At 45.6% G+C, this 21,953-nt stretch overlaps 1 protein-coding gene across 5 annotated transcripts; it reads left to right on the forward strand.

The window, feature by feature from the left end:
* Positions 1-5,577: 5,577 nt before the first annotated feature.
* ZNF587 (zinc finger protein 587) lies at positions 5,578-20,946 on the forward strand. 5 transcript variants are annotated; one of them, XR_010153981.1, is made up of 5 exons: positions 5,578-5,829; positions 11,852-11,978; positions 14,320-17,014; positions 17,104-17,225; positions 17,547-20,946. XR_010153981.1 is itself a non-coding variant. In XM_024351710.3 (3 exons), the coding sequence occupies exons 1-3, from the start codon at positions 5,797-5,799 to the stop codon at positions 15,888-15,890; spliced, it is 1,731 nt and encodes a 576-aa protein (XP_024207478.2). In that variant the 5' UTR covers positions 5,578-5,796; the 3' UTR covers positions 15,891-20,946. The 5 variants fall into 5 exon arrangements, 2 of the variants coding, with proteins under 2 accessions (XP_024207478.2, XP_024207477.2); XR_010153980.1 differs by having other exon boundaries at positions 14,320-17,225; XR_010153979.1 differs by having other exon boundaries at positions 5,584-5,829; positions 11,849-11,978; positions 14,320-17,225; positions 17,547-19,655.
* The last annotated feature ends 1,007 nt before the right edge of the window (positions 20,947-21,953 follow it).

The raw sequence follows: 21,953 nt of genomic DNA on the forward strand, positions 1-21,953 counted from the left end.
GGTGGGTGGATCACAAGGACAGGAAGGAGTTCAAGACCAGCCTGGGCAATATAGTGAAATCCCGTCTCTTCTAAAAATATAAAAATTAGCCGGGCATGGTGGCGCACCTGTAGTCCCAGCTACTCAGGAGGCTGAGGCAGGAAAATCGCTTGAACCCCGGGAGGTAGAGGTTGCAGTGAGCTGAGATCGTGCCACTGCACTCCAGCCTGGGTCCTGCTACCTTGAAGGACAGCATAGCTAAACTGCGTGGCCCAAGGGACAGCATGAATGCAGAATATAGCTTTCTTCACTTGTGGCCTATTTGCATAGCTGCCCAAGGCCTCCAGTGGACGACTTCATGGCTTTGTGGTCTTCATCTGTAGCATGGATACTACAGATTGTGGGTTCATAGGTCAGCTGGGTACAGGGCAGTTTTTATAACAACCTCTGGTGGGTTTTTTATTTTAGTGTCAATATCACACTGAAAGATTGGTGATTTTTTTTGAACCAGACAAAATTCTCTCTTATGAGGTATATTGCACTGTGCTCGTTACTGTTGAGGGAACTCTGTTCAGCAGATCTTACAAGGCACACATGTGCCATGACATCCAGAATTCTGTAGGGCAACATCACAGGTTGTAAGGCTATAGGATGAAATTATAATTTTATGGTTACTTAGTTACTGCATTTATAGTCAGCAGAGGGGACAGCAATAAAGTTTTTGAAATATATCTTTTTTTTTTTTTTTGAGACACAGTCTCACTCTGTCACCCAGGCTAGAGTGCTGTTGCACCATCTCGGCTCACTGCAACCTGTGCCTTCTGGGTTCAAGCGATTCTCCCACCTCAGTCACCCAAGTAGCTAGAATTACAGGTGCATGCCACCACACCACTAATGTTTTGTGGTTTTAGTAGAGACGGGTTTCACCGTGTTGCACAGGCTGGTCTTGAATTCAACTCTTGAGCTCAGGTGATCTGCTCACCTCCGCCTTCCAAAGTGCTGGGACTACAGGTGTGGGCCGCTGTGTTTGGCTGAAATGTATGTCTTTTAAAGGAGTGTCCACAGTTATCCAGTCACTGTGTCTGTGATGGATAAGCAGATACAGAAATTCTCAGGACTTCCATAATGATGAATGTTGTGTAGCTAAGCTTTGGTCAGAGGAAATAATCTAAAGGTTTTGTGAATTCATGTAACCTTTTGGGCTGCTCACCTTAAGGTAACTCCTGTATTAACAGGAGGAACAGAATAGGGAAAAAGATCTCAGTTCAGTGATGTAGCTTTGTGACCAGCCAGTGATCCAGTTCAATCAGGTAGAAATGACCTGCCTGCTACATCAATATTTGCTTCTATGGAGGCTAGTTTCCCCACTTAGGGCATGAGAAGAATTGGTGAAGTCAACATAAAATTGCCAAACCTGTCACCAAAAATGATGGCAAATCTGTATTTTTCTCTTAAACCATGTTATAAAAGCTGTAATAAGATATAGGCTGAGCATCATGGCTCATGCCTGTATTCCCAGCACTTTGGGAGGCCAGATTCCTTGAGCCCAGGAGGTTGAGACCAGTGTGGGGAACATGGCAAAACATTGTCTCTAGGAAAAATAGCCAGGTATGGTGGCATGTACCTTAGTCTTAGCGATGTGGGAGGATTGCTTGAGCCTGGGAGGCAGAAGTTGCAGTGAGCTAAGATTGCAACGCTGCAGTCCAGCCTGGGTGATAGAGTGACACCCCATCTTAAAAATAAAATAAAGATATAAATGACATCCAATAAAGTACACATATTTGAGCTGTAGGATAAGTCTTAAATTTTATTATAATCCCGTGAAACCATCATCAGAGTCACCATAATGAATTTATCTAATCTATCACCTTTGTATTTACTTGGAGCCTTTATAAAGTTTTTCTCTCTGCTCTTCAAACAACCATTGATTTACTTTGCTGTATGATACAGTACTTTCCATTTTCTGGAATTTTCTGACTGATGTAATAAAGTGTTTCCTCTTATAATCCCTGGGTGCTCTCCTGCATCATGCTTATTTTGATGTCAATGTAGATATATGAGTTGTTCATTCGTTTTATGTTGCTGAGAAGTATAGTCTGCCGTGAAATGTCATTGTATATTCATTCATTCATCCATCCATTTATGGATATTTTAGTTGCTGCATACTTTTTTTTTTTTTTTTTTTTTTTTCAAGACTCTCTACCAGGTTGGAGTGCAGTGGTGTGATTTTGGCTTATTGCAACCTCCACCTCCCAGGTTCAAGTGAGTCTCCCACCTCAGCCTCCCACGTAGCTGGGATTACATGCGTAAGCCACCATGCCCAGCTGTTTTTTGTATTTTTGGTAGAGATGGGGTTTCACTGTGTTACCGGGTTCATCTCAAACTCTGGGCCTCAAGTGATCTGCCTGCCTTGGCCTACAAAAGTGTTCAGATTACAGGCCTGAGCCATGAGCCACCGCACCTGTAATTGGTTCTGAGGCCAGGCACGATGGCTCACACCTATAATCCCAGCACTTTGGGAAGCCCAGGTGGGTGGATCACTTGAGGTCAGGAGTTTGAGACCAGGCTGGCCAACATGGTGAATCCCCATCTGTACTAAAAATACAGAAATTAGCCAGGCATGGTGGCGCATGCCTGTAATCCCAGCTACTCACTCGGAAGGCTGAGGCAGGAGAATCACTTGAACCCAGGAGGCAGAGGTTACAGTGAGCTGAGATCACACCACTGCACTCCAGCCTGCGCAACAGAGTGAGACTCTGTTTCAAAAAAGAAAAAAAAAAAAAAACATTTATTCTGAGATAATCCCAGTTCCCAGTGTGAAACTATTCCTGCAGTCACTGGAAAATAATAACCACTTTCTTGTAAGGAGATGAAATTTTGGAGCTCAGATGCCATGTTTATATTGTTATTCAGATGGCCTTTTTAACCTGTGCTTTAATGGTGAAAGTTGTAGCCACTGATGTGTGTACCACAATGGCATTGGCTAAGTTGCTCTTCCTTTGAGATAGATGTCAATGTGATTAAAGAAATTGAGTACACCTTAGCATATGAATTAAGAATCATATGGACATAGTGATCCTCATAGTGACATAGATCAGCAGGACTTGTGTTCTGAGCACTGGTCATGACCCTGCTCATGATGAAACAGGATCTGGTCAAAACAGGATGCACTAAAGAAACCAGCTGAAAGCAGTAAAACTAAGATGGCAAGAATATGAACTCTAGTTACCCTCATTGCCTCACTGCTCATTATATGCTCATTATAATGCATTAGCATGCTAAAAGACACTCCCACCAGCACCATGGCCATTTACAAATGCTATGGCAATGCCCAGAAGCTACCTCATGTAGTTTAAAAGAGAAGGAACCCCTGGTTCTGGGGACTCCCCACTCTTTTTCTAGAAAATTCATGAATAACCCACCTCTTATTTAGCACATAATTAAGGAGTAGCTGTAAATATAGCTAGCCAACAATCCACGGGTGCTACTTTGCCTGTGGAGTAGCCCTGCTCTGTCTGTGGAGCAGCCATTTTCCTGTTCTCTTGTTCTCATAAACTTGCTTTGCCTTCACTTTACACTCTTGGCTTGCTCTTGAATTATTTCCTTTATGAAGCCAGGAACCCTCCTAGATTGAGCTCCACTTTTGGGGTTTGCTGGCATCAGTAGAGCAATTTTCTGTGGGAACCAGTGGCCAACTGCCAGCTTCACTACCTGCTTCAGGGTGTACCAACATCCGTCTATTTCCCTGTCATTAGATCCTTATTATTATTTTATTTTTTTTAGACGGAGTCTAGCTCTGTCGCCAGGCTGGAGTGCAGTCGTGCGATCTCAGCTCATTGCAACCTCTGTCTCCAGAGTTCAGGTGATTCTCCTGCCTCAGCCTCCCGAGTAGCCGGGACTACAGGTGTCTGCCACCATGCCCAGCAATTTTTTTAACATGGGTTTTGCTGTGTTAGCCAGGATGATCTTGATCTCCTGACTTCATGATCTGTCCACCTCGGCCTCCCAAAGTGCTGGGATTACAGGCGTGAGCCACCGTGCCCGGCTAATTTTTGTATTTTTATTAGAGATGGGGTTTCACCATATTGGTCAGGCTGGTCTCGAACTCCTGACCTCATGATCCACCTGACTCAGCCTCCCAAAGTGTTGGGATTATAGGCATGAGCCACCGCACCCAGCAATTTATTTATTTTTTATTTTTTATTTTTTTTGAGACAGAGTCTCACTCCTGTTGCCCAGGCTGGAGTGCAATGGCATGATCTCGACTCACCGCAACCTCCACCTCCAGGGTTCAAGTAATTCTCCTACCTCAGCCTCCCGAGTAGCTGGAATTGGAGGCATGCAGCACCATGCCTGGAAAATTTTGTACTTTCAGTAGAGACACAGTTTCTCCATGTTGGCCAGGCTGGTCTCGAACTCCCGACCTCAGGTGATCCACCTGCCCTGGCCTCCCAAAGTGCTGGGATTACAGGTGTGAGCCACCATGTCTGGCCTTTATTTTTATTTTTTGTGGGTATATAGTAGTGTATATATTTGTAGATTACATTAGATATTTTGATGTAGCCATGCCATATGTGATAATCACATAGGGTAAATGGGGTCTCAGTCACCTCAACATTTATCCTCTGTATTATAAACAGTCCAGTTATACTCTTTTAGTTATTTTTAAATATATGATTAAATTATTTTGACTATAGCCACCCTGTTATGGTAGCAAATATTAGGTCTTATTCATTTTTGCTCACTGTTTTTTGTACCCATCCTGTCATCATGTCTTATGGAGAATTTTCTTTTGTTCCCAACAAAACAATGAAACTCGCAAAACTGACTGTAATGATTCAGTCTATGTGAATTTAAAGAGCAATCAATACTTAATGTTCTCAGCTCTGAGTGCACACATTGTAAGTCTGAATGATGCCAATGATATGGCCACTTAGATAAGTAAAGTTTGGGAGCATCTCAAATAGTATTTTTATTCTCTGGGTGCAGGATGAGATTCCTAGAGTCTGATGTGATACCTATTTGATGCTTTTACAAAGAATCAATAGTCTTCCTCCCTTGAGGTGTGAGCAGGGCTTTCCAGCAGCCCTCAGAGTGTAACATGGTCTGCATTCGGTTTGCTCTTGGAGGATACCACCATTGTTGGCTGAGAGCTCTGAGAAGTACTTTACCCAGAAGGCGCTAGTTGCAAGGCCCAGGATGAGGGATTTCTGGGCATGCTTGTCAGGCCAGGGAGTACTGGGTTGGGACTGAGAAGGCACAAGAGGAGTAGTCATCTCTGCTCCCAAGTGGCAGGTCTGAGGCTCATAGGCACTGGCTGGGGTGATGCCTGCTCCACCCACAGTTGATGGCAGCAGCCACACTGAGGGACCTAGCTCAGGTAAATGCTGTGTATTACAGGCTTCACCCCAGGTAGAGTAATACAGGTAGAGGAACCAATAGGTGCAAAGGCTTGGAGGTGCATCTGAGCCATGAACATTTCAGAACCTGGTAACCATGTTGTGTCATGGAAAGTGGGGAACTACATTACCCAGAAAGCTCTGCTTTAAACGACAGCCGGTCAGAGCCAATGAGCACTCGGAAAGAAGGCATTTCCACGTGTGCACGTAACGTAAGGCCGAGACTTCCGGGGTCTCTAGTAGCGGCTGTGTATCGGTGACGCGGGTGTTTCCCCAGTTTGTGGCCCCTGAGTGCTGGGTGGGACCGCGGTGACTGAACCTAGAAGGTGGAGAGGAATCGTCCTCGGTGCCCAGAGGCGGCTCTGCAGCCCCGTGACGGCGACCACTGCTCCCGGGCCGTGCTTCCCCAAGTAGTCCGATGGCAGCGGCTGCGCCGAGGCACCCGACTCAGGTAATTGTGGCGCCTTCTGTGCCCTCAGGTCACCCCATCGTCACCCAGGTCCTAAACCAGCGAGGGAGCGGCTCCTGCTCGTGGGTCTGTAGCCGGTACCCGGCGTAGGGACACTGAGGCGCTCGCAGGAGGCCTCTCCTTGTAACCATCCAGTGGGTTCACCTTGCCAGCTGCCTAGACAGAGCCGATTTATGAAGACTGGGGAATTGCAGTGGAGAAATAATAATTCATGCAGAGCCGCCCTGCTGTTCGGGAGACAGGAGTTTTATCAGTCTCCCTGAGCATTCTGGGATCAGAGTTTTCAAAATTAATTTGGCGGGTAGGGGCTTGGGAAGTGGGGAGTGCTGATCAGTCAGGTTGGAGATGGATTCATAGGGGGTTAAAGTGAGTTTTTCATGCTGTTTTCTGTTGTGGGTGGGATGGCAGAAGTGATTGACCCAGATTACCGGTCTGTGTGTTGTCCGCTGATCCATCCAGTGCAGGATCTGCAAAATACCTCAAGCACTGATCTTAGATGTTGGGGAAACCAGCCCCACACCACCCAGCAGATACCCCGAGTCCGGCGGAGACAAAGGAGTTAGAAAGAGACAGAATACGCATTTAAAAGGCGGGTCCAGGTGGCCAGAGCATTGGAGGCTTCCTGGCGGCCCAGAGCTCTTTGGCTCCACCCAGTTTATTGGTTTACAAGCTCTTTGTTCTTATGGCTGATTGGAGGGGGAGGAAGGGATCAGGAAAAGGATTAATCAGTAAAGGAGAACTCGTGAGTCATTCGATAAGATGTAAAGCACTGGCTGTTTCTGTGAATTTCCTTGAACAAAGGTGTGTGTCTAAACTACTTAAGATCTTTAACTTAACTGAAACGGGTGGCTGCGGGTTTCAGGAGGAGCCAAGATGTTTCATTATGCTCCACTGCTTCAAGGGAGTGTGATCTCCCTGAGCAACCCATGGAATGCTGCTGAAGAGTTATGCTCTCGGGGCATAAAGACATGAAGGCAATAAGGAGACTTTTCTCCTCAGAGGCCGCCCATGGCTTCCCATGGGTGTCTCACACAGGGGAGACCAACTCAACTAGCACCCCAGAAACTCACATTAGGTTTTACAATAAATAGTAACGTTATCTTCAGGAGCAACTTGGGGAGGTTCAGACTCTTGGAGCCAGAAGCTGCATGACCCCTAAACCGTAATTTCTATTCTTGTAGCTAATTTGTTAGTCCTGCAAAGACAGGCTGGTCCCCAGGCAAGAAAGGGGTCTTTTCAGGAAAGGGCTATTATCAATTTTGTTTCAGAGTGAAACTATGAACTGAATTCTTTTCCTAAGTTAATTCAGCCTGTGCCCAGGAATGACAAAAGACGGCTGAAAGGTTGGAAGCAAGATGGAGTCGGTTAGGTCTGATTTCTTTCACTGTCATAATTTCATCAGTTATAATTTTGCAAAGTCGGTTTCACCTGTTTCTGACACCAGTGGGATGCAGTGGGGAGAGTGACAGGCACAGGTAGGGGTGCAGGCAATGGCCTGCAGATGGACAGAGCTGGAAGGATGGAACCTGGGGTCCACAGGCATCTGTCAGGAACAACGTGTGAGATGGGGCTCTTCCTGGTAGAGCAAGCAGGCCAGGGGCTGTGCATTCATCATGAGGATTCTAGAAGCCATGGAGAGTTTTGAAGAAAGGAGGGACATGATCCAAATCCAGGCTTTTAAGAAGTTTCCCAAAGGCCAATCAAAGGAAGAACATCATAGAGAGAGAGGATGAGGACTTTGGGGCCTTGGGAGGTTGAATCCGTTTTGTAGATCACATAGATGGTAGAGATGACATTTTGCACTGAGACAAGCAGGTCAGACAACCAGCCTGAGTGCCACCTGGCTCCAGGGACAAGAAAGGGTTCAGGGAGGCCTGAGCTTATCAAATCCCGTGACATGTTTGTAATGTCTGCCTCTCCCCTCAGGCACTCCTGGCTGCAGAAGCACTTAGGGAACCCACACAGTAAAGTGGAGGGTGTTCAATCCCCTCATTGGTCCTGACCCCATCCACAGGTTCTCTAGCTTGTGGTGTGCTGGGACTCTTAAGTGCCATTTTTTCAGTCCTTTGATCCGAGGACCCTGGAGAATCTCTAAACCCAGGATACTGAGGCCATGGCAGGTTATATGGAGGTATTCCCATTTCTGTCAACCAATGTAAACACCCTTGTAAGATTAACCCAGGATTTGCTACCAGGTTGTGAAATGCTTAGAGATAAAACGGATCAAAGTCAGGAGGTGATATTACCACAGTTCTACCTGGCTACAGGCTTCATCTGGTTGGACCTTGTTGCATAGACTGTGGGTTGAGGGAAGAGGAAGAAAGGTCAGAGATAAGGCTCCTGCCATAATCCAGGTGAGGGTTAATGGATCAGATAAGTGGTATAAATCACATGGGTCTGGATTCAGGATTCACTTTTTGTAAAGAGACAACTAGGTTTTCTTTTTTTTTTTTTTAACGTGGAATTTCAGTCTTGTTGCCCAGGCTGGAGTGCAGTGGCGCAATCTTGGCTCACTGGAGCCTCTGCCTCCCAGGTTCAAGCAATTCTCCTGCCTCAGCATTCAAGGTAGCTGGCATTACAGGCACCCACCATCATGCCCAGCTAATTTTTGTATTTTTAGTGGAGACGAGGTTTTACCATGTTGGCCAGGCTGGTCTCGAACTCCTGACCTCAAGTGATCGTCACGTCTCGGCCTCCCAAAGTGCTGGGATTATAGGCATGGACCAATGCGCCCAGCCAAGACAGCTAGGTTTTCTTTTTTTTTTTTTTTTTTTTTTTTTGAGACGGAGTTTCACTCTCTTGTCCAGCCTGGAGTCTAGTGGCACAATCTCAGCCCACTGCAACCTTCACCTCCTGGGTTCAAGTGATTCTACTGCCTCAGCCTCCTGAGTAGCTGGGATTATAGGCATGTACCACCACACTCGGCTAATTTTTCTATTTTTAGTAAAGTCGGGGTTTCACCATGTTGGCCAGGCTAGTCTCAAACTCCTGACCTCAGGAGATTCGCTGGCCTCTGCCTCCCCAAGTGCTGGGATTATAGGCACGAGCCACCATGCCTTGCAGACAGCTAGGTTTTCTAATGTGGATGATAGGAGCATGAAAGAGGAATCGGGCATGAGCCCAAGGTTTTTGATCTTAGCAGCTGTAACCATGCACACTGCTTCAGCTGAGATGAGGTTGGTGTTGACATAATATTCACTGTGGATATCCAGAGGGTTGTTTTGGCCATATGAAGAATCAGAGACCAATAAGTGGTGGCATCAAATCAATAACTAGACATACTGGATGGGGTATCTGGGAGGGTGTTGATACTGGAGACATCCAACATATGAAAGCTAATGAGTGAACTATGATTAGTTATGGGTCCACTTAGGAGGACGTGCTTCAGATTCTGGTGGTAAATCTTTTCAGGGGGCAGAAAGGTGTGATTACAGGCTGAGGACTGGATCTCTTACTTACGTCCTCAATTGATGTTACTGGGCTTCCTAAACACCTGAGAGGGTGTGAGTGACCATCATAGCAGGACATTTAATACAGTAGAGTTTGGAAGGGGACATAGACATCCAAAGAGATAATAGACAAGAGATAGATGCATGCAGAAGCACAGGAGTAATTCAGGGAAGATGACACTTAGGCCTGAGTTGGTGCCAAAGTTGTAACTTTTTTTTTTTTTCAGATGGAGTTTCGCTCTTGTTGCCCAAGCTGGAGTGCAATGGTGCCATCTCGGCTCACTGCAACCTCCACCTCCTGGGTTCAAGCAATTCTCCTGCCTCAGCCTCCCAAGTAGCTAGTATTACAGGCACCTGCCACCACAGCAGGCTAATTTTTGTATTTTTGGTAGAGACAGGGTTTCACCATGCTGACCAGGCTAGTCTTGAACTCCTGACCGGGTGATCTGCCTGCCTCGGCCTCAAAGTGCTGGAATTGCAGGCGTGAGCCACTGTGCCTGGCCAGTTGTAACTATTTATCACTGTCTGGACTCATAAACGTTTTGAGATGACTTTGGGAGTGCCTGGGGAGTTTCGTTCAGCCTGGTGCATATGGGCAGTGAAAAATATGCTCATCTGTGATAGTAGATGTGGTTTGGTTCACAAATCCAGGGGCTGGGCTTTAAATGGCATTAGGTGGACAGAGGAGGGTTGCTACAGCTGAGGTCTCAGCTGGTGCAGCACAAAAGTGAAATAAGGCCATGGATATCTGAAGCCATATGTGGTTCTGTGTGGCTATGGAGTCATTCCGGGAGACGTTCACAGGATGATTTGGGATTACCACTGCTATTGTAAACCATGGAAATTCTGTGTTAATATTAGATGCTATTTGTATTTGTCAAGCATAGTCTGGATGCTTATCCACATTTTGGTATAAGGCCAGAATTGAAGGCCCAATATGATGTGTCACTTTGACATCTTGTGATAGTGGGACAACCTTAAAAGGTGTGAGTACAAATCTCATTCCCACTCTGCTCTCTTGAATAATGTATCCTAGCCTAACAGCCCGTTTTATCAAGGTGATAAGGCAGGGTTCCAGGTTGTTATATTTTGTGGTGGGTTTCAATTCCATCCCTACCAGCAGAGTTATGGAAACAAACCATTGCATATTCCCAAGGGAATCATGGGCCGTTATACCCTCTTCATCTTGTGAAATAATTTTATTTATAGGCGCTGAGTGTGGTGGCTCACCCCTATAATCTCCTCACTTTCAGAGGCCAAGGCTGGTGGATCACTTGAGACCAGAAGTTCAAGACCAGCCTGGCCAACATGGTGAAACCCCGTCTCTACTAAAAAAAAAAAATACAGGCCAGGCATGGTGGCTCACGCCTGGAATCCCAGCACTTTGGGATGCTGAGGTGGGTGGATCAGGAAGTGTGGAGATCGAGACCATCCTGGCTAACACAGTGAAACCCCGTCTCTACTAAAAAAAAAAAATACAAAAAATTAGCCAGCTGTGGTGGTGGGCACCTGTAGTCCCAGCTACTCGGGAGGTTGAGGCAGGAGAATGGCCTGAACCCGGGAGGCAGAGCTTGCACTGAGCTGAGATCATGCTACTGCCCTCCAGCCTGGGGGACACAGCAAGACTCCGTCTCAAAAAAAAAAAAATTAGCCGAGTGTAGTGGTGCATGGCTGTAATCCCAGCTACTTGGGAGGCTGAGGCACAAGAATCACTTGAACCTGGGAGGCGGAGGCTACAGTGAGTCATGATTGTGTTCCTGCACTCCAGCCTGGGTGGCAGAGCTAGACTATGTCTCAAAAAAATCCCCCAAAAATAAACTTTTACTTCTGGGGATGCCGGAGAGGGGCTGAAGGTTGGGGAAACTCTGGTAGGGGTGGCCATGGGCATGTGTCTGTACAGTATAAAGAATGATATATATTTAGAGAGCGAGGTTGTCTGATGGACTCAGGCAGCTGCCTTGGGCTTTACGTGACCTTGGATATCGCTATTCAGAAGGGGGTGTGGGCTTTTTTGTTTTGTTTTTTTTTGAGATGGTGTCTCGCTCTGTTGGCCAGGGTGGAGTGCAGTGGTGTGATCTCGGCTCACTACAAACCCCACCTCCTGGGTTCATGCCATTCTCCGGCCTCAGCCTCCCGAGTAGCTGGGACTACAGGTGTCCACCACCATGCCCGGCTAATTTTTTGTATTTTTAGTAGAGACAGGGTTTCACCATGTTAACCAGCATAGTCTCTATCCCCTGACCGCAAGATCTGCCCGAATCAGTGTCCCAAAGTGCTGGGATTACAGGCGTGAGCCACCGCACCCAGCCCAGAAGGGAGTGGACCTTTTTATGTCAGGACCTCAGCATGGATACCTATTTGTCCACGTACTTCTTGTTGCTGATGGCATTTGACCAGCAGGCCCATGAAGAGACAAAGGCACCAGTGGATGTGGTTTCAACTCCATGTTGGGGACCTTGGGAGGAGGATGGGCAAGGGTGGGTGTGTGGGAGAGGTGGGTTGTGGTACCTCAGCAGAGGGGCTGCTTGTGGTTTCATCTGTCACTATCATAGCAGGGCACTGTGACCTTTGAAGATGTGGCTGTGAACTTTTCCCAGGAGGAGTGGTGTCTTCTTAGTGAGGCTCAGAGGTGCTTGTACCGTGATGTGATGCTAGAGAACCTGGCTCTCATATCCTCGCTGGGTAAGTTGCTCACGCTCACCTTTGTGACCTGAGGTAGTGTTACTGTTCCCCTGTTTTTCATTGACAGGACTGTCTTTCTCACTTAAGGAGCCTGGACACAGGTTCCTTCTACACTTCTCTATGTAAGTTGTGTGGTTGGTAGAAGTAAGGTGTGTGTATTGCCTTTTCCTCTCCTGTTTTTTTTTTCTGAGACAGTGTCTCGCTCTGTCACCCAGGCTGGAGTACAGCGGCGCCATCTCGGCTCACTGCAAGCTCCACCTCCTGGGTTCATGCGGTTCTCCTGCCTCAGCCTCTCAAGTAGCTGGGACTACAGGCGACTACCACCACGCCTGGCTAATTTTTTTTGTATTTTTAGTAGAGATGAGGTTTCACCGTGTTAGCCAGGATGGTCTTGATCTCCTGACCTCGTGATCCACCTGCCTTGGCCTCCCAAAGTGCTGGGATTATAGGCGTGAGCCACCACGCCCAGCCACCTTTTCCTCTCCTTAAGCAGCTCCAACACCTGCTTTGCTCCAGGCTCCCAGGGAAGGAGTCAGAGTCAGGAGTCTTATAGGCACCTTAATGTATCCACTTTGCCTGCCTCTGGCTGTCAGGTGACTGTCCAAATCGGTAGCTCTTGTGTGCCCAGGTTCTATTAACACTTCCTTCCTCTATCTGACAATCCTTCGTGCTTCCCTGTGCCAAGAATTGCCTTCATTGACATTGTCACTACCTACGTAGACCATAGACTCTTCTTGCAAGACCCTGCTTAGGAATTCTCTTGTAATACTTAGTTTACTCTCCTGTGGGCTGTCAGGTGCTTAGTTGTCCTGAGCTAGTGTTGGGTGTTCATCTCTGCTATCTCTCCCTTCATAGTTACATCGTCCGGTCCTATGTACTGGGTGTGAGATGGAGAGTCCTCCGTGTTTGACAAGATGTGGTTCAATTCAGGCTCATCACGATAGGCTCAAAGGGAGCCTGTCCCTCAGGAGTGCCATGCTGGGGGAGGGCATGACTTCAGGGGTTTATCCAAATCATACCAGAAAGCATTTATATTTGCCAAGTATTTTTGTGGCAATATGAGTAGGCACACACTATTTGTCTTTTTCTCCCCATTGTTGAGAGTTTCACACGTGTTAGTTCTGTACCTTTTCATTTCTGCAGTGATATCCACCCCAGCACTAATACTCACATTTCTGGACTCCACATCTCACCCATTTTTCTTGTGCTTTCATCTGCAGTTGTCTCTGATATTGGTGTATTGATTACGTATTAGGAAGTGTATGCCCATGGTTAAACCATCTATGACCACCCCCTGCTGTGTTGTACTCATGTTTTCTTGGTCTTCACATGTTTCTATATATATACAGATGTATATATATGTGTGTATGTGTATATATATGTGTGTGTGTGTGTGTATGTATATTTTTGAGAGAGAGTTTTGCTCTTGTTGCCCAAGCTGGAGTGCAATGGTATGATCTCGGCTCAGTGTAACCTCTGCCTCCTGGGTTCAAGCGATTCTCCTGCCTCAGCCTCCCAAGTAGCTGGGATTACAGGCACATGCCACCATGCCTGACTGACTTTTTGTATTTTTAGTAGATACAGGGTTTCACTATATTAGCCAGGCTGGTCTCGAACTCCTGACGTCAGGTGATCTGCCCGCCTCGGCCTTGCAAAGTGCTGGGATTACAGGAGTGAGCCACCGTGCCCAGCCCATATTCTTCTATATAGCACTCACATGTCATCAGGAGATAAGATCCTGTACACAACTTGATTGTAGAGGAAGGAGCTGTAGACCCTGCCTCTACTCCCTGTGTTGCATATATGCTTGTGCTCTTTACATCATGAAGCCTCCTGGATTCTGTGACCTTTATAGCCCAGGAATTCTAAGAAGCCCCATCTTTTTTTTTTTTTTTTTTTTTTTTTTTTTGTGAATGAGTCTCACTCTGTTGTCCAGGCTGGGGTGCAGTGGCATAATCACTGCTCACTACAAACCTACGCCTTCTGGGTTCAAATGATTCTCCTGCTTTAGCCTCCCGAGTAGCTGGGATTACAGGTGTCCACAACCACACCCAGCTAATTTTTGTATTTTCAGTAGAGATGGGGTTTCACCATGTTGGTCACGCTGGTCTTGAACTTCTGACCTCAGGTGATCCACCCGCCTCAGCCTCCCAAAGTGCTGGGATTACAGGTGTGAGCCACTGCGCCCAGCCAGCAGCCCCATCTTTAACTTGAAGCCAACATTGTGTTCCTGCAAATATTTCTATAGATTAATTCCTCAATTTGTGAGATGTACTTGTGGGTGGGCTGTGCCTTCCCGTCGGAGGTACTTTGCACTTGACCAGCATTTTCTTGCTCTCAGGTTGTTGGTGTGGATCAAAAGATGAGGAGGCACCTTGTAAGCAGAGCATTTCTGTACAAAGAGAGTCTCAGAGCAGGACTCCTAGGGCAGGTGTTTCTCCTAAGAAGGCTCACCCCTGTGAAATGTGTGGCCTCAACTTGGAGGATGTTTTTCACTTTGCTGACCACCAGGAAACTCATCACAAGCAGAAGCTGAACAGGAGTGGAGCATGTGGAAAAAACTTGGATGACACTGCAAACCTTCATCAGCACCAGAAGCAGCATATTGGAGAGAAATTCTACAGAAAGAGTGTCAGAGAAGCATCGTTTGTAAAGAAACGTAAGCTCAGGGTGTCACAGGAGCCATTTGTCTTCCGCGAGTTTGGGAAGGACGTTCTGCCCAGTTCAGGATTGTGCCAAGAAGAAGCCGCTTACCCCGTAGAGAAGAAAGACAGTGAAACTACGCATGGCCCACCCTTTCAGGAGGGAAAAACTAATTACAGGTGTGGAAAACGCACAAAAGCCTTCAGCACCAAACACTCAGTTATTCCACACCAGAAACTTTTCACTAGAGATGGATGTTATGTGTGCAGTGATTGTGGAAAATCCTTTAGCAGATATGTCAGCTTCAGTAATCATCAGCGAGATCACACTGGAAAAGGACCTTATGATTGTGGAGAGTGTGGGAAATCTTATAGTCGAAAGAGCAGCCTTATTCAACATCAGCGAGTCCACACTGGAAAGACAGCTTATCCCTGTGGGGAGTGTGGGAAATCTTTTAGTCAGAAGGGCAGCCTTATTAGCCATCAGCGTGTTCACACTGGAGAAGGGCCTTATGAGTGTGGAGAATATGGGAAATCTTTTGGTCAAAAGGGTAACCTCATTCAACATCAGCGAGGTCACACTGGAGAGAGAGCTTATCACTGTGGGGAATGTGGGAAATCTTTTCGTCAGAAGTTTTGCCTTATTAACCATCAGCGTGTTCACACTGGAGAAAGGCCTTACAAGTGTGGAGAATGTGGAAAATCTTTTGGTCAAAAGGGCAACCTCGTTCACCATCAGCGAGGTCACACTGGAGAAAGGCCCTATGAGTGCAAGGAATGTGGGAAATCATTTAGGTACAGATCCCACCTCACTGAACACCAGAGACTTCACACTGGGGAAAGACCTTACAATTGTAGGGAATGTGGGAAATTATTTAACAGGAAGTATCATCTTCTCGTTCATGAGAGAGTTCACACTGGAGAAAGGCCATATGCGTGTGAGGTATGTGGGAAACTATTTGGCAATAAGCACAGCGTGACTATACATCAGAGGATTCACACTGGAGAAAGGCCGTATGAATGCAGTGAATGTGGTAAATCATTTCTTTCCAGCTCTGCTCTTCATGTTCATAAAAGAGTTCATTCTGGACAAAAGCCTTACAAGTGCAGTGAATGTGGAAAATCCTTTGCTGAATGTTCCAGTCTCATTAAACACAGGAGAATTCATACTGGAGAAAGGCCTTATGAATGCACCAAATGTGGAAAAACATTTCAGCGAAGCTCTACCCTCCTTCATCATCAGAGTTCCCACAGGAGAAAGGCCTTATGAGTACAGTGAATACGGGAAATCCTTTGCTGAAGCATCCCATCTCGTTAAACACAGGAGAGTTCATACTGGAGAAAGGCCTTATGAGTGCTGTCAATGTGGGAAACATCAGAATGTCTGCTCTCCTTGGTCTTAAGAGACTTCGCGTTGGAACGGAGTCTCATTCTGTCACCCAGGCTGGAGTGCAGTGGTGCAGTCTTGGCTTGCTGTAACTTGGGCCTCCTGGGTTCATGCAATCCTCCTACCTCAGCCTCCTGAGTAGCTGGGATTATGAGTACACACCACCACGCCCAGCTAATTTTTGTGTTTTTAGTGGAGATGGGGTTTTACCATGTTGGCCAGGCTGGTCTCAAACTCCTGACCTCAAGTGATCCACCCACCTTGACTCCCAAAGTGCTGAAATTACAGGCATGAGCCTCTGCAACTGGCCTTCATTCTTTTCGTATTGCTTAGAATATGACATGCTGAACCAGGCATGGTGGCTCATGCTTGTAAACCTGATGCTTTGGGAGGACAAGGTGGTTCATTGGAGGCCAGGAGTTAGAGATCAGCCTGGGCAACATAGCCAGACCTCCTCTCTACAAAAAGAAAAACGAATGACACGCTTCTTGTTTTTGTCTGTTATAAATGAAACTGCTATATTTGAATGCAGTTGTTCATGTAGGTATGTTTCACTATGGTCATATGGTGGTGTGCAGTGCCTGGGTCACGTGATAGATTAAAGTACAACTCTTTTTTGAGACAGAGTCTCACTCTGTCACCCAGGCTGGAGTTAGGTGGCATGATTTCGGCTCACTGCAACCTCTGCCTCCCAAGTTCAACTGATTCTCCTGCCTCAGCCTCCCGAGTAGCAGGGATTACCGGTGTGCACCACCATGCCTGGATAACTTTTTTTTTATTTTTATTAGCAATGGGGTTTCACCATGCTGGCCAGGCTTTGTTATGAACTGACCTCAAGTGATCTGCCCGCCTCAGCTTCTCAGGTGTGACCTACTGTGCTTGGCCTAATGTACAACTTTTTAAGCAATGCCAAACTATGACTTAAGAATGAAATTATTGCTCGTTTGTATATCTATCTACCATCAGTGTCCAAGGATTTCTGTTCTGTCTTACCAAGAGGGAGTATGGTTAGTATTTGAAATTGTTTATTATTTTAATAAGTGGTTATAACTTTTTGAGTCAGTGGTTTATGTTTTGCATTTTTTTTTGTTTTGAGACAAAGTCTCGCTCTGTCTCCCAGGCTAGAGTACCGTGGCACAATCTCAGCTCATTGCAACCTCTGCTTCCTGGGCTCAAGCACTCTGCCCACCTCAGCCTCCAGAGTAGCTGGAAATACAGGTATGCACCACCACAACTGGATAACTGTTGTATTTTCTGTAGAGAGGGTTTTACCTTTTTGCCCAGTCTGATCGCGAACTCCTGGGCTCAGGCGATCCACTTGCCTAGGCCTCCAAAAGTGCTTGGTCTACAGGGGTGAGGCACCCTGCCTGGCCTCACCTGTAGGCTTGTTTTTTAAAATGAATTTTATCTATTTCCCATTTCATTAAGATATTTAAAAATAATGAAATAACAAAGACGTATGTTGGACTTCATTCATTCCTCAGTGATGTCACTTTGCTGCAAGGAATATTTGGTTTTCTTTTCTTTTTTTTTTTTCAGATGGAGTCTAGCTCTGTCTCCTAAGCTACAGTGAAGTGGCACGATCTCGGCCCACTGCAACCTCCACCTCCTGTGTTCAAGCGATTCTGCCTCAGCCTCCTGAGTCGCTGGGACTACAGGCATGTGCCATTATACCTGGCTAATTTTATTTATTTATTTTAGTAGAGATAGGGTTTCACCATGTTACCCAGGCTGCTCTCTACCTTCTGAGCTCAAGTGATCCACCTGCCTCGGCCTCCCAAAGTGCTGGGATTACAGGTGTTAGCCACTGTACCTGGCTGAATACTTGGTTTTCAGTACCACAAGAACTATGAGCTGGTTATCCACTTCATGTGGAATCATAAGTGTCCCCAAGTGACAATACGTATAGATTGCTGGGCAGTGAAACAGTTAAGATGTCACCGTAGCTTGCTTTCTATTCAACATCTTTCTAAGATTACCTTACTATTTCTTTTGTTCCAAGTTTGTATTTCCTCAGAGTTCTCACATATGGAAAGGATACACACTTTGTAGAAACAAGAACTTTATGTTATCCAAGTTCCAGGATAGCCATGAGCTCCAGTTACCTCAGAGCTCCGAGTCCTCTACTCAGTACCCGTTGAGATTTATGTGTTCTGAGGCTTTTGTCTTCTACCTACTTACTTCATTCTCCATGGGTAACGTCATTCATCCACATTAACTAATTTCCTCACTCCAAGCTCTTTTCTAGAGATAATCTCCAGTCCCTGTGCAGACACTGTCATTGCACTTTCTGCTGAAACGGTAGTTTCTTCTCAGCAAGGTGAGATTATGGAATCCAGAATCTTTTTTCAGGGGCCACATGCCCATTTCCCCACTTGCATGAATGTCGACACTACAGCCACAGTTTTGGCCGTAAATGTGAATTTGGCAAGTAACCACTGTTCCCAAATTGGGAAATGTCCCAATCAGAAGAAGATTATCTGGGACACTGATACTGACAGGGAGATGGGACATTCTGAGGGACCCGGAGGCAGGGTGCCACCTCCTCAGCTTCCCTGAGGGCTGCCTAGAATCTCTCTTGTTTCCTCTCACTCTGAATTATTCTTCCTCTTATGGCTGACCAAACACATGGAACCTCACAAAGTCCACTGTAACAGCTTTATATTTGTGAAGTGAAGAACATGAAGACAGTTTCAATCAAAGTTATTGAGTGGACACTCTGTGTTTTTTTTTGAGAAGTCTCACTCTTTCACCCAGGCTGGAGTGCAGTGGCATGATCTCGGCTCACTGCAACTCCACCTCCCGGGTTCACGCCATTCTCTTGCCTCAGCCTCCTGAGTAGCTGGGACCACAAGCGCCCACCACGTCAGCTTAATTTTTTTGTTTTGTTTCTTGAGACAGAGTCTTGCTCTGTTGCCCAGGTTGGAGTGCCGTGTCGCAATCTCGGCTCACTGCAACTTCTACCTCCTGGATTCCAGCAATTCTCCTTGCCTCAGCCACCTCATTAGCTGGGATTACAGGTGCGTGCCACCATACCCAGCTAATTTTTGTATTTCAGCTAATTTTTGTATTTTTAGCAGAGACCAGGTTTCACCATGTTGGTCAGGCTGGTCTCAAACTCCTGACCTCGTGATCCACCCACCTCGGCCTCCCAAAGTGCTGGAATTACAGGCGTGAGCCACTGCACCTGGCCTGTATTTTTTTCTTTAGTAGAGACGGGGTTTTACTGTATGGTCTCGATCTCCAGACCTCGTGATCCGCCCGCCTTAGCCTCCCAAAGTGCTGGGATTATAGGCGTGAGCCAACACGCCCTGGCCACTTGGTGTCTTTGCAACATTTTTTAGCTATGTATTTGTGTTTTTTGGGGAGCTTAATTTGCTAATGGAATCTCTGTTATTTTCCTAACATGCTTGGTGGATACAAGAGTTAAGACTTCCTGTCCCGTTTAGTGTAACAAAAGAAAGTTAAGAAATGTGGATAAAAGATTGTAAGTTAGAAATGGCAAGATAATCAGCTATATGAAGAATCTTGGCCAGGTGTGGTGGCTGAGGCCTGTAATCCCACCACTTTGGGAGGCTGAGGTGGGTGGATCACAAGGTCAGGAGTTCAAGACCACCCTGGCCAATATTGTGAATTCCTGTCTCTACTTGAATTCCTGTCTCTACTAAAAATACAAAAATTAGTCGGGCATGGTGGCGGGTGCCTGTAGTGCCTGTAGTCCCAGCTACTCGGGAGGCTGAGGCCGGAAAATCGGTTGAACCTGGGAGGTGGTTGAACCTGGGAGGTGGAAGGTGCACTGAGCCAATATCACACCAGTGCACTCCAACCTGGTGACAGAGAGACACATCATCTCAAAAAAAAAAAAAAAATCTCAATCCATAAATGTTATACTTTATAACTTTATAACAGCATGTTATATGGGCTTAGATATTATCCCTAAAAAAAATTTTTTTTTTTTTTTGAGACAGAGTCTCACTCTGTCACCCAGGCTGAAGTGCAATGGCATGGTCTCGGCTCACTGCAACCTCCGCCTCCCAGGTTCAAGTGATTCTCTTGCCTCAGCCTCCCGAGTAGCTGGGCCTATAGGTTCCCTCCACCACGCCCAGCTAATTTTTGTATTTTTAGTAGAGATGGGCTTTCACTACGTTAGCCAGGCTGGTCTCAAACTCCCTGACCTCATGATCCACCCCCCTCGGCCTCCTAAAGTGCTGGGATTACAGGCATCTGCCACTGCACTTGGCTTATCCCTAGAAATCCTATGATAGCATGATGTATAGGCACCTAAAGGCATGGCACTTGAGAAATGTGAATAAAAGATTGTAAATTACAAATAGCAAGGTACAGTCAGATGTTAACAGTCTCAACCCCTAAATGTCACCTTGTATTACAGCATGTTATATAAGTACATGCAGGCACATACATGAAATAGTGATACTTCATTCTCAGTAATATTTTTCATCCTTCTCACTAGAAAGATCTTTGATGATTTTTAATCAACATAGGAGTTTCAATGATATCTAGAAGTTTAAAAGGGCTCGTGCAAACAAATTATGACCACACACACTGAAGAGTATGTTTGCCTCTTGTGGTGTAAATTTTTTTCTATTACACCAAATTATGTTCACACAAAACCTTTGTAATCAGGAGGAATTAAAGAGCCTTCCTGGAAAATGGAGGTTGCAATCAGCCGAGATGGTGCCATCGCACTCTAGCCTGGGGAATAGAGTGAGAACCTGCCTCAAAAAAAACAAAAAATTTCTTTATTTTCTCCATAAACTACAGTTTATATAAGCAAAACTTTCAGTACTAAGCAATTTTAGTCTCTGCAGTCTCTTGTCTTGAATTAATACAACTTTACAACTTTTGTTAATTCTCTTATGAAGTTAATCTTCCTGCTTGTATGTGAATTAAATATGTCAAACTTTTTTTGTACAAAAGATTCATACCTCTTTCCTGTTTGAAATTATTTTACTGTGTTTCATCAATCTAATGTTTATTTTTATTACACCAGTAATTTCCTCATTGTGTTGAATCTTACAGTGGCTTATAAATCGACATGTACCTAGAAATGTTTAGCCAGTCCATGTATATTTGATGTGGCACATTTTTTCCTTTGAATCACATACTCTAAGAGAAGTAACTTCCTCTTGCTAACCTCTACTTTCCCTAAGTGTTGAATTAATCCTCTTTAGATGACTATAATTCTCTTTTCAACACATAGCTAGAAAGAATCTATAAAGAAGAACTTTCCTGGCTGGGTGTGGTGGCTCATGCCTGTAATCCCAGCACTTCAGGAGGCCGAGGTGGGTGGATCACGAGGTCAGGAGTTCCAGACCAGCCTGACCAACATGGTTAAACCATGTCTTTACTAAAAATGCAAAAATTAGCTGGGTGTGGTGGTGCGCACCTGTAATCCCAGCTACTCAGGAGGCTGAGGCATAGAATTGCTTGAACCTGGCAGGCGGAGGTTGCAGTGAGTTAAGATCATGGCACTGCACTACAGCATGGGCAACAGAGCAAGACTCTGTCTCAAAAAAAAAAAAAAAAAAAAAAGAAATCACAGTCCATGTCTGAGGGGTGTACGTTGCTTATCAATTTGCAGAGAAAATAATAGATAATGTAATACAATGTTAAAATAGATTAAAAATTGAGATAGAAAAACTGCTCAATTTATGCTTCACATAAAATTGAAAATTAAATCAAGCCTACACATAAAGGCATTTTATATATATATATACATATATATGTGTGTGTATATGTACACACATATATACATATATATGTGTGTACATACACACACACACACACACACACACACATACTTTTTATGTTATTTTTGGACAGAATCTTGCTCTGCTGCCCAGGCTGGAATGCAGTAGCATGATCATGGTTCACTGCAGCCTTGACCACCCCCAGGGTTCAAGTGATCCTGCCACCTCAGCCTGC

The sequence above is a fragment of the Pan troglodytes genome, chromosome 20, assembly GCF_028858775.2.
Source record: "Pan troglodytes isolate AG18354 chromosome 20, NHGRI_mPanTro3-v2.0_pri, whole genome shotgun sequence".
NCBI classification, from domain to species: domain Eukaryota; kingdom Metazoa; phylum Chordata; class Mammalia; order Primates; family Hominidae; genus Pan; species Pan troglodytes.